Source organism: Charadrius vociferus, unplaced genomic scaffold (assembly GCF_000708025.1).
Source record: "Charadrius vociferus isolate BGI_N301 unplaced genomic scaffold, ASM70802v2 scaffold403, whole genome shotgun sequence".
In the NCBI taxonomy this organism is placed as follows: domain Eukaryota; kingdom Metazoa; phylum Chordata; class Aves; order Charadriiformes; family Charadriidae; genus Charadrius; species Charadrius vociferus.
In genome coordinates, this window is record NW_009647697.1 from 418,161 (window position 1) to 432,483 (window position 14,323).

Here is a 14,323-nt window from a genome sequence, read left to right on the forward strand (position 1 = left end):
TGCTGAAGCAGCAGCATTAAAAATTATGATTCATCCTAATTTATTGCACTAGTGCCTAGGGACCAACCCAGATCAGCTTCCCTCTGTGCTAGGCATTGTATCAAGCAAGGCATGACACTCCCAAACAAAAGCAGAAAGTCAGAAAGGGAAAAGAGAAAAAGGGAGAGGGAGAACAAATATAGAAGATATTTTGAGTGGAACGTTTTCCTCTCCTTTCTCCCCTGCTGACTGCCAGCTTTATCCCACCCACAAACTGCTTCCAGCTCTGGCTAGGCATGCTTATCCAATTTTTGGCAAATAATTTCTTTAGCAAAGAAATGCAATTTAAAGGGGACGGCAGCTATCCACACAGAAGTCTGTTTCTGCAAAGTGCTTAAGAGAAAAGAAAGAAAACACAAACCCAAAGGGCAGAAACAGACAAATGTTTCATTTTGGCTTCTGTTTTGGAAACATATTTTTTTTTTCATATCAAGATTCCACTTCCAAATTTTTTTAATTGTCATCTAATAATTTTACAGTGGCAGTCCACTACTGAGGGCTGTATATCTCCTTCCTCCCAGCAGGGTCCGAGCTCAGCTCCCAGCTTCATGGCTGCCCAGATTCATGGGAATCAAAGGGGCATCTCTGTGCAGCCTCCTGCCTCCCCTTACACTCCATGGACGTCTCCTTCCCTACCACCCCAGGCCATTCGCAGTGGGAGGACACTTTGTGCTGGATACAGTTTTAGGCTACCTGTACTGGTTTTCCCCCTGAGTTTTGAGGGGCAAGCAATCACAGCTGTCCTTCCAGCCCTCATCACTTGCTAATCCACAGTAGAGCACCCAAGGCATTAAAGGGAGGCGGGGAGCTCCTCTGGGACAAGCCAGAAAAGCAACCTTTTCATGGGATGAAGACATTCCCTGGCCTTGATAAATGGACCAGGAATGTCTTCAGTCCTGCAGGGATGTCTCCTCTGAGACCATAGATAACAAATAAGGAGCAAGAGGGCATTTTGTGCTTGATGTGCACGGGCTACTTCTAGATACTCCCATTTCTTATTCCACCAAAATGGCCCACAGACCATTTTTGTTCCTCAGCCACTGCAGTTCCCACCAGTCCTCGGGCATATTGTCCGCTACTTGGCACTCAGCAAGAAGAGAGACCTCTCTCGTGTCCCCACCTCAGAAGGCAGAAAGTGTTAGAGTGGACTTGCTTACCTCTGGGGAGGGGAACTGGGATTTGTTTCCATCGACTGGGGCAACCAAGAGCATGTCCTGCAGGATCGTCGTCATGTGCTGAGCCATGACCTTCTGCTGCTCAACGCTGCAGTGGTTCTCCAGGGAGATGATGACAGGGTATGGTGAGGTCTAGAACAAGACAGCAACATACATCATCCGTGAGCTCTGCAATTTCACCATTCTATAGCAATTGAAATAAACCCCAGTGCTGTTTTCTCTGGAAATGAGTGAGACAGGGCACCAGGCCGGGTCAGAATGCTTCCCAGAGACTTGCTGGGGCACTTTGGTGAGGCTCCCCGTGCCTCTACTCGCCACTGGCACTGTGGGTCGGAGCACCTTCCTTCCTCAGAAGAAGGAGACTGGGAAGGGAGGTTTTGAAATCACTGGGTTTGCTCAAATCCTTAGGTGACATGAATCCTTCCTCCATTCGTGCATAGGCCTTATCTGGTTCCCTGTGGAACCCCCTAGTCATTTTGTGTGCTGAAGGTGTTGTCATTGTCACGGCTTTATAGCCCCAAAGGAAACTTGATACTAGCTCTCAAGTGCACTGAAGGAAAATAGCAGAAAGCCCAGTGAATCTGGACAGACCCAAGGTTTTTTAAAGGCTGCTGGCCCAGCACTGCCATAGAAAACTCCAGACCTGTTCTGGAGTTTCCTTTTAAAGCAGACTAGAAGCAGTCCTTTGCATCAGTCCCTCCAAAACACACGGGCATGGGTTCCTCTAAACTAGGATTGGACCCTGAGACATCAAAGCCACACAAGTCATGGGCTTGTTTGCGTTTCCCACCAGGTATGCTCAAGATACTGGGTATTATTTTATTGCAGTGGGGTCCAGGATGCAGCTGTGCTGGGATAGATTCAAACTCATCCTCAGATAGCGCTCTGCCTGTCCAGCAACTCCCAGGAATGGATCTCTGCAGAAAGCAGAGCATGGATTCCCAGACAGAAGGACACATCTTGTACCCATGAGAAATGCTAAGATGAAGTCTTCATTGTTTATGCTCTCTACTAGGAGGGCAGAGACCTATCAGTCTTGGATTATGCAATATGAGCCTTCTTAGCGGGTCCCTTGTCCTTACTTTGAAAGCATAGTTCTTGATGGCCTTAATGACATCACTGAAGAGGATCTTGGAGGTGAGAGTGTAGCCATGATAAATGACGGGCTCCGAGTTAGGGCCATCCCAGCAATCCAATTCCACACAGCGGCAGCCTTTGGTGAGGGCTCTGGAAACAAAGAAGGGACCTGGTTGGGTTCTAAACCTTCTGCTCCATCTGAGGGTACATCAGGCACCAGGTATTGCCTGGGAAGGCTGACGGGAAATTTAGGGAGCAAGGGAGAAAGGAGGAGCTTGGAAAAACAGGAAAGCAGATGGAGAAAAGATGGGATTGGGAGAGCTCAGAGTCAGCAAAGATAGCTCAAGGTTGAGCAAGGAAAGCAGGGTGGGATCTGAGAAAGGAGAGAGTGAAAGTCCAAGGTAAGAATTATCCAAAGAAGAAGACATAATGAGTGCCAGATGAGAAAGGACACTCATGACTGCGCCCCAAGTCTTTTCCCAAAGATGGTGAAGAGAAGAGAAAATTAAGAGTGGCTGCATTGGAAGACAGACAGTAGTAAGACAGTCAGCCTTTGAAGCCAGGTCACAAAGCCTGAATGATGGGACTTCTTCATCTAGATCAGATAAGACATGAGAGATGAATCCTTGGAGCTGTTGGGAAGGGAGCTGTGAGAACTTCACCACAGCTAGGGAGACTGCTGAGGGCCAGTTTCCCAAACTGAGTCTACAGACTGAATTTCCACTTGAAACTCTCACTTCTACAGATCTGTACTTTCATTTTCATTTACTTTCAAATGTAGGTTCCCCCTGTACAGACTTATCTGTCTAGCATGTGATCATTTCTCTTTTACAGTAACTCCCTATACATTTCAGATAACACAACTCCTTTAACGCATTGCAATAAGAGTCATGGATTTATTTCTTTTTACAACTAAAATATAATTCTGTAATTTTAAGATACTGTAAGAGGAATTCAAACAGCTACTGAAAAGCAACTTGTGCCAGACTTCACTTTCTACTCCTTTGAGCTTACGACTCTTGACAGCCATTGTCCTTTGAGAATCAGGTAAGTAATAAACAAAAACAGAACTGCAGTCATTGGCTTGCTTATAGGACGCACTGTCTCACTTGACAAAAGTACAGGTCTTAGCAGAAGTAATGTGTGATGATTGAGTAAGTTAGTAAAGGTGACTGCAAACATCTGCTCGTGAGACATCAGACAGCAGTCGTTGCTAAAGGCAGAAGTAGGCAATACCTATTGTTCTGTACAGTGATGCTGTGGAAGCACCTGAGCTGCTAAAGAGGAACCAGGCATAAGTTTCCTGATCACCCACACTCCTTCATTAGCTCACATCCCACCTCTTGTTTAGGACCGCTCCAACTATGTCTCCAAAATAAACCCAGCATGGTTCTAGGGATAGTCCATGCCAGGGGCTACTCCTAAAAGGCAGTACAGATTAAACATCATGACAGTATGCATCATTTTGGCTCCTTCCAGTCCCTAAACAGTCCTGCAGCTCTGTCCCACACATCTTTGTACCTTGTAAGCTCCTTGCACTCTCTCATGCCATATTCTGGGGAATGCAACATCTCCCTCAGCACCATGATTTAAAAACACCCTGCTAGAGGGGTGCAGTCCAGCCTCCACATGATTGCAGATATTGTAAACTACTTCCAAATGTAGTAATTATACATGGTACAGTCAGGTGGACACCACATGGGGCCCAGCAGAGACCCAGGTCAAAGTGCTATGAAAAGGGGCACATGGCTAACCTGGTCTAGAAAGAGCTCACCCTGATGGGAACATGGGCCAGCCCACATTACCTGGTCTCAGGGTGGGAGACTGCTTCTTGTTCCTCATGTGGCAGTATAGATGCACCTTACGTCTTTTATAAGAAAGAGGTCAATCTCTCACACACATATAAACACACACAAATACATGGACACATACATTACCTGATATAGGCTTCTGTGCTGCTTGGACCTGTGAGCTGGTCTTCCATAAGATAGGTATTGTGTGAGGATGACACCAAGTAGTGACTGAGAGGTTGAGTCATGTCCTGGTAAACTTTACGGTGAGAGGAGTTGAATATATTCCCATCATCAGACAGCAGGTACATCAGGAAACCATCTTTGGTCATGGCATTACCCCTCTTGGCTGCCACATAAATAGACAGAAAGTCCATACTGAAAATCTGACACCACCATCGTCTTCACCATAATGCTTGCTGCTCTCCAGAGGATCTCAAAGGCAAAACACGCTCCCCATGCATTCAGCTAATAGTAAAGATATTGATGCTGTTCAGACAATAATGACAGCTTCATCTGCCTGAAAATGCCTTTAAAACCCCTTCACCAAGCATGGCCTTTTATGACATTTACTGTCCTTCATAAGACCCTAATAGTGTCAAAGGCAGCACTTACCTCACCCATCTCTAGAGAGCTACAGTATAAAAGTCTCCATTTGAGCACTCCAAGCTTCCTTCTCACCAACACAGAGAAGCTGTCAGATGTCTAAACATAGCCAGATAAATCCTGTCTACATAATCCAATGAACACATGATTTGCAAAGAGTAAATGCAAAATTACCTAACTTTGGGGAGAAATTGAGATCTCCCCATCTTGAAGGTCTGAGCTAGATCTCAGTCTAATCCCAAGTCTGACATCTGCAAAGCATTGTCCCTCTCCTGAAGGTATACCAGGATAGTGCAAAAAGAGCCTATGATCCCGTGTTCATTTCTTGAACACGTCCTGCAAGGTGGTCCAGACTGGCAATTCACTTAATTTCTAAGCAGACAATTCTGTGATTGCTCTCCTAAACAGCTGTCACCTTCTTGACCCCCTACTCAGATGTCTCATCACTTTTCAGGTGCCCACATTCAAAAATATCTTCCTCCATTTCTGCTTTTGGAGAACAGAAATATTGCTACATTCTTAACCTTGCAAAGCCATGTGAGGTCTTGGCATTTGAATACGCCATCAGAGCCTTTCCCTCAGGAATTTCATGACCCTCTAGCCAACTCTGTATCAACCCCTCTCCAGCTGCTCGGTGTACCCAAGCCAAAATTGAAGAGAAATATTTGCCAGGCTCTCCTGTGCCCTCCTCTCCTAGAGCTGCTAATGCTCCCCTAGTAGACTAGTGTTTTAGAAGCAGCTGTGAGGAGAAAATGACACACAAGGCTGCAGAAGAAAGCAGCAGCAAAGCAATTTATAGTTCATTAAGAAAGCAAGATCTTGAATCAAAGCAGCCAGGGTTTCCAACCTACCTCTTTCATTGGGCTCATATCTCTGAATTAAGGCAGGGGCAGCAACAACAGCATCTTCTTCTTGCTGCGTCTCATAGAGGAACCTCACCAGGTTCTGGCAGGACATGAACCCTTCTTCATCTGAGTACGTTTGGAAGATGTTGTCTATTTCCTTCCTCTCTGTCAGTATCTTGTAAAATTCCTCTATCTCATCATCCTCCAGAGCCTCTGTTTTGGACTTGTCACAGTGCTGTAAACGTAGAGGGGAGAAGGAGTGAAAACCTTCTTTCCTTCTGGCATATGCCAGCCGTAATCTGCACCAGGGCTACACAACGCAGAACACAAAATAATTGGAAACAGTTACTGGCCAGTGAATGAGAAGCACTTGGACAATGACAATGGTTCTCATCGACAAGGCCAACAGTCATATAACAGTTACAATTATTATTATTTACACATATCATCAGCATGCTGAAAAGCACCAAGCATGGCCATGAGCTCCACTGCGTGCTGCGCAAACCGTAAATTAGAAGGACCGCTCAAGACAATCTAAGTACAAATCAAGGCTCAAGAGAAATGTAATTCTCGATCTCAAGAGGCGGAGGGATATAGGGAAACAATTAACTCAATGCATCTTAAATTATTGATAGAGACCGCGGCCTAAAATCCAGTAAGTAAAGTGAAAAGGGTCTTCCCCTTGACCTTAGTGGGTCTGAGCTCAGGCCTCAAGAGACTGCCAAGGATAGTAGCGGGGCTGGTTGCACAAAACCAACTTTAAAAAAATCCTGCTAAACGTGCATATTTAAGTATGAAAAAATCCCTTTCCATGGAAGTTTTCCATTATTATCCAAAATCCACTGAGTAACAAAATCTCCACAAAATTTCAAATCAGATATCAGATTCTTGAAGAGGTGTAATTCATGCCCCTGTGTTCCTCTGTGGTTTGAACTTCTCCACTAGATAACAGCTCTGACAGAGAACCAGTCAAGGACTTGGCTGACCATGAAAGATCAGGAGTTTAAGGTACACATGTTAGTGTCTCCATGAAGGACAACAACTTTTTCAACAACAAATATTTCCAGTTTATTTAAAATATCCCCAGACTAAATTTTTCATCAGAAATTACAGGGCAGATCCTGATATGAATGTTGCTGTTTGTTCCTAGCAGAATGCTTCATGGAGAGGTGAATAACTTTTTCAGTCATCTCTGGGCTGAGCAAAAGAAGCTTTAATGGAAGGCATGAGCCTATCTCAAAGGAATCACTTATGCGCAGGGAGCGTTATACCTCTTCCAAGTGGTTTTCCCTGCATATTTCAGCAATCAACCCCCTTTTAGTTAATGTCTTGTTATTATGATAAATCTCTCTCCCTCAATATCTAAAGCAAGCAAACAGACCCTTAACAGTGGTGTCCTCATCTCATACAGCCCATTCACATCTTACATTTCAGGTAAGTTTGAAAAATGTCATTTTCGGCATGGACACCCAAACCTCTGCAGGACATGTCTTGCCTTACTTAGTCTTTGGCCTAAGAACTTCTCTTCTTCAGGCCTGAACTTGGAACAGAAAGTGTGCTCCAAGCCACTCAGGGGACGTTGTGGTGCATTTCATTTCACCCTTGCTAAGGGACAAGTTGCTATCATTTACAATGACTTAGCTGACAGATGGTTACTTGTCAAACCAGAAGAATTAAATTGTTTTCTGTCTTTGATCTCTTATGACAGATGATAGAGCCATTGTCCTGGGTTTTATGAGCAAAATGCACGTCGCAGTTTAACCAGTCATCATACAAATCTCAACCTAACTCTGCTAATGAGCTCAGTGATGGCCATGGTGGCTTTGGCAGTGCCCCAAGCAAGATGATAATGAGGGACTTCCATCCCCTGCAAATCTTCCACTGGAGTCCTTCACTATCTGTTTATGGTGCACATATAAAACCAAATAAAATTATCATGATGCACAGCATTTCACAAACTGAACCGATAGCAAAAAGTTCAACTTGTCCAGACTTCAGAATCTGCTGGGTAGAAGCTATGGGCTTATCTCAGGGATGGGACAATCTGTGAAATGCTCAGTACTACAGACACCTTCAAATTCTGTTTGAGCAGTCCAGGAACTGTCTTTTCCTTGCTGCCTTGCACGTCTATGATTCTGTGCTGTGGCTTTGGCAGATCTCAGAAGCTAAGCTGAGCATAATGCTTAGCAACTGGAAAAGGAATATAAAGAGGGAAACCAACTGATAGGGCTGCAGGGATGCTGTGAATGACAGACGTTCTTTTCTTTAAGACACAACAGGGAAAACGATATATTACTTCTAGAAAACTGGCATTATAAGTTATGTGCCTTGGGAAGTTTTTTCATTAGTGGCCATTAAATGTTGTGACAGAAATAGGTCAATAGCATTGGCATCATAGTCATATTCCAGGGCAGATCAGATGCACAGTATAAAAGTAAGCTCCTTCTGCTTGGGCTACAAAAGCTCCAAATTAGAAAGAGAATCTCAACCCAAAATACTGTGTTTTACCTCACTTGTATGGAGCATGAACCATGAGTCCCGAAGGAACCTTGGCCTGCCAGAAACAGTCAGAACCTTTCTGATGCACCAGAATGAATATTCAGGTTGAAATGAGGTGAGCAATTAGAGGAGCTTTGCACAGTTCCTGGTTGCATCGCATATGTCTTACTCAGGTGTGTCTAAAACCTAGATGTGGACACAGAGTTAGGTGATGAAAAGCAAGAATAATGCGAGAACATGCCCTGTAGCTCTCTCTTGAATCCTTGATCACCCTTCCTTCCTGTGACTAAATGAAGAAAAACTCACTAAGACAGAAAAGATCACCCTTTTAATATGCTGTAATGTCTCTCACTCCATCTAAGTTTAGGCATTATGTAAACTGAAAATGTAATTGCTTTAGGAGCAAGACAGAATTTTCCTGGAGGCAATTCAGCCCTCAAGAGATCTGAATTAACCTTTTCCAGTGGCTATACAGGAAACTTATAACAATTATATGCCTAATGAGGGTACTTCAACTAGATGCCTGCATTTAGATGGGTTGATTCAAGATTTAGTAATTACTTGGAGTCCTTAAGCAAAAAGAGAATTGAACTTCATCAAGTTTCCACTCCTAGAGCTCCCCTGTAACTATTGCAATAGCAGAAGAGGTTCATTGAATGAAGAGGAGGCTGCGCCTCTAAAATAAAGGGTGTCTTTTCAGATTTTAGACATTTGAAGATGTAGGTAGTGATTCATCTGACATATGTGAGATGTATCCTTTAGGATGAAGTGAATCGCACCCCGGTCTCCATTATTGGCTTGACCTACACAGACTGCAAAGGAAGCGTAAGTGTTGGTGACTACTTTGAGGGTGGCAGAGCACTGGCACAGGCTGCCCAGAGAGGTTGTGGAGTCTCCCACTCTGGAGACATTCAAAACTCGCCTGGACGCCATCCTGTGCATCCTGCTGTAGGTGACCCTGCTCTGGCAGGGGAGTTAGACTAGGTGATCTCCAGAGGTCCCTTCCAACCCTGACTATTCTGTGATTATGTGATTCTGTGACTAGTTCCAATGTAGATGTCTGCACTGGAGACATCTAACTCAACCAGAGGAATCCTAGCTTTATTGCTATTCTTCCAGGTTCTTCTTGAGCAGGGAATAAAGCATGGGATGTGCCAGACAGAGTGGGCAGTACATCTGGAAGATTTTGCAAACTGAAATTCTTTAAGATCTTCTGATGACCTTCCCAAAATTCTTGCAGAGTAACCAGAGAGAGAGAGACCTCCATAAAGCAAGGATTAGGAAACTTGTACCTCCTTTGGGGGAAGGTCCTAGTGAGATCTTGCCAACCTTCCCTGCTATCTGCTTACAGGAAGGAGCAGGAAAACTACTGCCTGGCACCCCAAGCCACCCACATGCTTACCGCTGATCGGTAAAAGCATTTTTGAAACTGCACACCCGTGAATTCAAATCCTGCTTCAGACAGGATGGAAGTTTGGAAATTATCCAGGTGTTTTATCTCACCTCACCAGAAAGGCTTCTTTAGAGAGAAACCAAAACCTCAACAACTGAGAAATTTTCATCCCTTTCTTATCTTCTCATAGGGTCAGCCAGCAAGCCGAATCTTGAGAATTTATAAGTGTATGTCCCTGACCAGAATGCCTTGGGCTATTAAATCATCCAGGCTGGTCCAGGCTTGGGTGAAATGTTACGTAACTATCATTAATCTGGGGGGAGGGGGGGTGTCCTAATTTGCACTTTCTTTTTGTTTACACCTGTCACTTGGCACCCTCCTCCTCTGAGAAGGGGAGGATATGGATTCATAACTGTAACCAAACCAATTTCAGTCAGACTTAGGCATTGACATGTGGTTGTGGAGCACAGAACTCCTGAAACACCTGGGACACAAAAGTGCACTTGAACTTTGCTTTCCCCTTTTTCTCACATTATCCATGTTTGCATCTCATCTTCGCTGAATCCTGGCAAAATTGGGCATCAATGGTAAAGAAAGACCTTAGCACACATTCATCAAAAGCACTGTGCTGGCCTAACAGAAATATGCTCTGCTAAGCACCAAAAACCGAGAGTCCTTCCTTGGTGAGAGAAAAGATGCTAGGAGTTCACTTTAGCTCATGACTCCAATCAAAGCTGAAAGCTGTGGGAGACCTTGACCTCAGACAAAAGCAAATACTTTATCTGCTTGCTGTCATTACCTGGAAAATCTCCTTGGCATGATAGTCATTGACTTCAATATTCACTTCTTTCAGGAAGTTCTTGAGCTCTTTCAAGCTCATCTTGTTGTCTTTGTTTTTATCAGCTTTCCGCAGGCAGGTATGAATCCAGCTGCAGGATGATGTAAGGAAATCTTTCCAAGTCAGTGCCTAGCCTAAATACCACCCTTCTGCTGCCCGTGGTGGTGGGGAAATATCTTCTAAAGACTCTGAACCACCTCTCCAGCTGCTGTAAATCAGCATGCTACCACTGAACAGCTTACATCATCTCACCTTCTGCTCTGAAAGAGCAAAATGGTGCTTTGGCAGAAGCAAAATGTGCTGTAATAAAAGCGATCATGGCCTGGGAGAAGCTTTTCACCATCTGGCCAAGGCTGGATCAGCTCTCTTTACCCTGTAGGAGTTTCTGGCCCCAGCCAGAAACAGTCCAATTTCCCTTTTATGACAGAAAGTGCATTCTGCTCCAGTCTGTTAAAAGGAGATAGAGGAAGGATGAAAAGAGCTCCCAAGTGGAGCTCGGTAAAATCATTGTTACAGATTTGATCAATATTTAGTATATCAAGGTGAACACTGAACAGAGCTTCTCCAAAAGAAGCATGATATTAATTTTTAGACTCACCTTCATCTTCCGTATTTTTTTTAGGGATTTCTACCTGTATGTCTTAAGAACTCTGTTGATAGCAGAATCAAACCAAACCTTGTGGGTCTTGGCTTCCCCTCATGAAATGCACAGGGTCTATTACTGTATTGTACTGTGATAATAGTTCATAAGATCTTGGTTTCTAATAACTTTAGTGTATCTATCGATCTGGAGTAATTACTGTAAAAAATGAGCTTTCTAAGGCGATGCCAGACAATTTCAACTGAGTCTCCTACGTTCTTTCAGCCTCTTGGGAAAATAATGTTAGACAGTGGAAATACCTTGCAGTTTTAAACAACAAAAAGCCATGCTTTTTGCATCATGGAACTGATTCTTTCTAATTTGCTTTACTGTCAAATAAAAAAGGTCATCCAAAAAAATTCCTATTTTTCAACAGGAAAATGATTGAAGTAACAATTTGATCTCCACAAATCTAATCTTCCACATCTTGCATAGGAAGCATTGGTTCAAACTCATTCTAAAAAAATCTTTTTAAAATGCCCAATCTGGATGTTAAGGGGAGTAAACCTCAGGATTAGCAAGTTCCAGCTGAGGCATATCGTATCATAACATCTTGACTAGGTCTTTCAAAATAACCCCAAAAAAGGGCATTAACTGGCAGTCTTAGGGGCTATAGACATAACCCTGGAATAGAGTATTCACCACAGCTACCACTACATTCAAATGTTTCCAAACTATGGAGATATGTGTAAACTGTTTGTAAGTATTGTTTGTCTCATGGAAAGTTGAACTTTCTGTCTTTAAAAATCTTGGCAGGTGCTCAGCAACGACCTCACACTGCCTCCGTCTTAGCCTGGTAATATTAATGTTCTCCTTCTTTAGACATGGGAACCAAAATAAAGAGAAGCTACATCTCCCCAGCTCCCAGGGACACTCCAGGGACCTGAACTAGGGTGTGGCTTGCACTGATTCTTCCCAGAAAACCAAGTTCAAGTCAAGAAATTCCCATGCGCAGAGGATGCTATGCTGGGAGCACATCACCACCCACCCCAGGGCGAACACCCCCTCCACCAGCTGTGCTCCAAAGAGCGTCTGCTCAGCATATCAACATGGTGCCAATGGTGGTGCCACCCATTCATCCTCAACCCCCACATCTCAGCTCCGCTTCACAGCCTTCCCTAAAAATACAGGCAGGAATAACATGCAACTCTAGCGAGCCAAGAGGAAATCCAGTCTGTCACGGCCAGAGGTGAGCACCAGGGTTGGATAACACTAACTGTGTGTAGAAACTACTCTTTTTGCTCTAACCACTCAAAAAAACCACCTTTTTTATAAAGTCTGCAGTTATTTCCACTGATCATGAGCACCCAGAAGTCATGCACATATCCAAAGTCGGCTCTGGAAGGCAACATGTGGGCAGTAAATGCATCTGCAGAAGAGTATGCCCAGGTCCTGCCTGCAAATGGAGGATGCTTTTCTGTTATATCCCTCCCAGAGGGGCAGAACAACGTAGGAGGGAAATCGGAGAGCTCACAAAGAGCATAGGCACACAGTGGGCCCTCTGGCTGCGAAAGCAAGCAGCAAAGAGACAAAAAGGAGGTTACAGACAACTGGGACTTCAGCCTACTGTTTCAGCAAACAGCAGCGTTCAGTCCCCACAACACCCAAGCTCCCCATGCATCTGGACACCCTCAGGTTTGAGAGAGCTTAGAGGGGCTGGATGAACTAAGCACTTCAACTTAAATTCTTCTCATCTGATACAAACACCATTTTGCAGCCCTGGTTGTGTGTCTTCCTTTCACCTTACGCACCTATTTGGGCCTGGGTGGACTGGGAAAAACTTGGTCCCATTCCTGTATCCATCCAGAGGGAGCCTGCTTCCCACCTCTTGTTTTTAAAGGATCTGCCAGCTTCAGGGCTACCAGCTTTCTATTAGAAACCAGAGAGGGATGACTGAAACCATCTGGCAGATATCCCGTGAATGCGCTCAGAACAGAAATGCTGCAAAACTTCTGGTAAGTGATTTCTAACCCGAAGAAAAGCTCATACATAAATCCCAGTATCGAAGCAGACGGTGCCACACTACTGAAATGAAAAGTCCCCCGTATATTCTGGTCTGAAGTCTTCCCTGCATGCATACCTGCAATATTTGCTAAATAACCTTGAAGGTTATTTGCTAAATAACCTTGAAGGGTTGAATCTAAGGCTTAATAAAACAGTATTGTATGTATAAGAACATCAGAAGTACTCATCAGACGTATGGGATTTTTATCTTTGTAAGAATACAGGACTGGAAAGGACACATAAGACCCTGGCTACCACAGGCAACTGCATCATCTTATAAACTGAACAGACCCCATCTGAAACCAGCAAGGTTTTTGCTTTCAACACTTGTTTTCAAAATCTTGCTTATTCTTTACTTGCTTTGCAGTTTTGGAGGCTGGAAAAGATATGCTGCAAGGCAATTCTCCAGTCAAGGGGGACAGGCAGGGGACCCAATACTTTTACTTGTCTACCAACTCTTCCCCTTCCATGCTCACAGATGTTGAGAACACTTCTGAGGTTTAAGGAAGATCTGAGTAAGCCCACGCTGCCAAGCAAACCCAGTGAAGACAGACTAAATTTAAAATGCCAGGCTTTAATTAAACATCATCAAATTTCAAATGAGAAATCATGCTGTTCTGTAATTCCAGGTTACGTTAAACGGCCTGAGACAATCGCAGATTGGAAGCCAGCATTGCACAGTAATTACTATTCCAGAAATATGGCTTGCCTACCCACCCTATTTAGCTTCGATTCTGCTTTCCAAAGACAGAGAGGGACTTTTCCACACTGGAAATTTACAGCCTTCTTCCCTTGCAAATGTCATTGTTATTTTTCCCCCCTTAGCAATCTTGTCTCTTCTTATGGAGAAGTTTTTCAGCAATATATTCAATTGACATGCTCCAGGGACAACTTTCTGTAGCCCAGATCTTCCCCACACACTCTGGGGTAGGGGAAGCCTTCACATTTAAAAGGAAAACTGCCAGGGTGCAACATTTCCAATAGCACCACAGTTTCAAGATTTCAACTTGTCTAGGGACTGCTCCCTACCACCACAGATGCACAACTGATAACACTGCTGAGGAATGACCTTACAGCCTAAAGCTTGAAAAACCATCCAAAAAGACACTCCTAGCGCAGGAGACAAACACAGTATCCCATGCACATCAGAACTAATGGAGTCTGATTCCTTTAAATGAACAGCACTATGGTTGTGCGAGTGCTTATTAGACTTCAGAGAATCCAGAGAAGAGTAAGCCCTGATGAAAGCTCAGCATTTACGTGCTTCATCATCAGTACATTATTACCCAGCAGGGAACCCATATGGAGTTAAGCCTTGACTGAGGGCAAGACTCCCCGGTGCCTGCTCAGGCTCAGACTCCAGATTTGTGATTTTCCCCAGCTGAGGATTTTGCATCTCCCCTCCTCTTCACAGATG

The 14,323-nt window shown here is 44.1% G+C and overlaps 1 protein-coding gene across 1 annotated transcript in view; it reads right to left on the bottom strand.

Annotated features, from left to right (window-relative positions):
* PLCD1 (phospholipase C, delta 1) overlaps positions 1-14,323 on the bottom strand; it is a 47,161-nt gene that overhangs the window by 15,317 nt on the left and 17,521 nt on the right. Inside the window, exons 4-8 of the mRNA XM_009881492.1 lie at positions 10,224-10,353; positions 5,539-5,767; positions 4,229-4,430; positions 2,297-2,441; positions 1,197-1,346 (exon numbers count right to left, since the gene is read on the bottom strand). Coding sequence (XP_009879794.1) covers positions 1,197-1,346; positions 2,297-2,441; positions 4,229-4,430; positions 5,539-5,767; positions 10,224-10,353 — 856 coding nt within the window. The remainder of the gene's footprint in view (positions 1-1,196; positions 1,347-2,296; positions 2,442-4,228; positions 4,431-5,538; positions 5,768-10,223; positions 10,354-14,323) is intronic.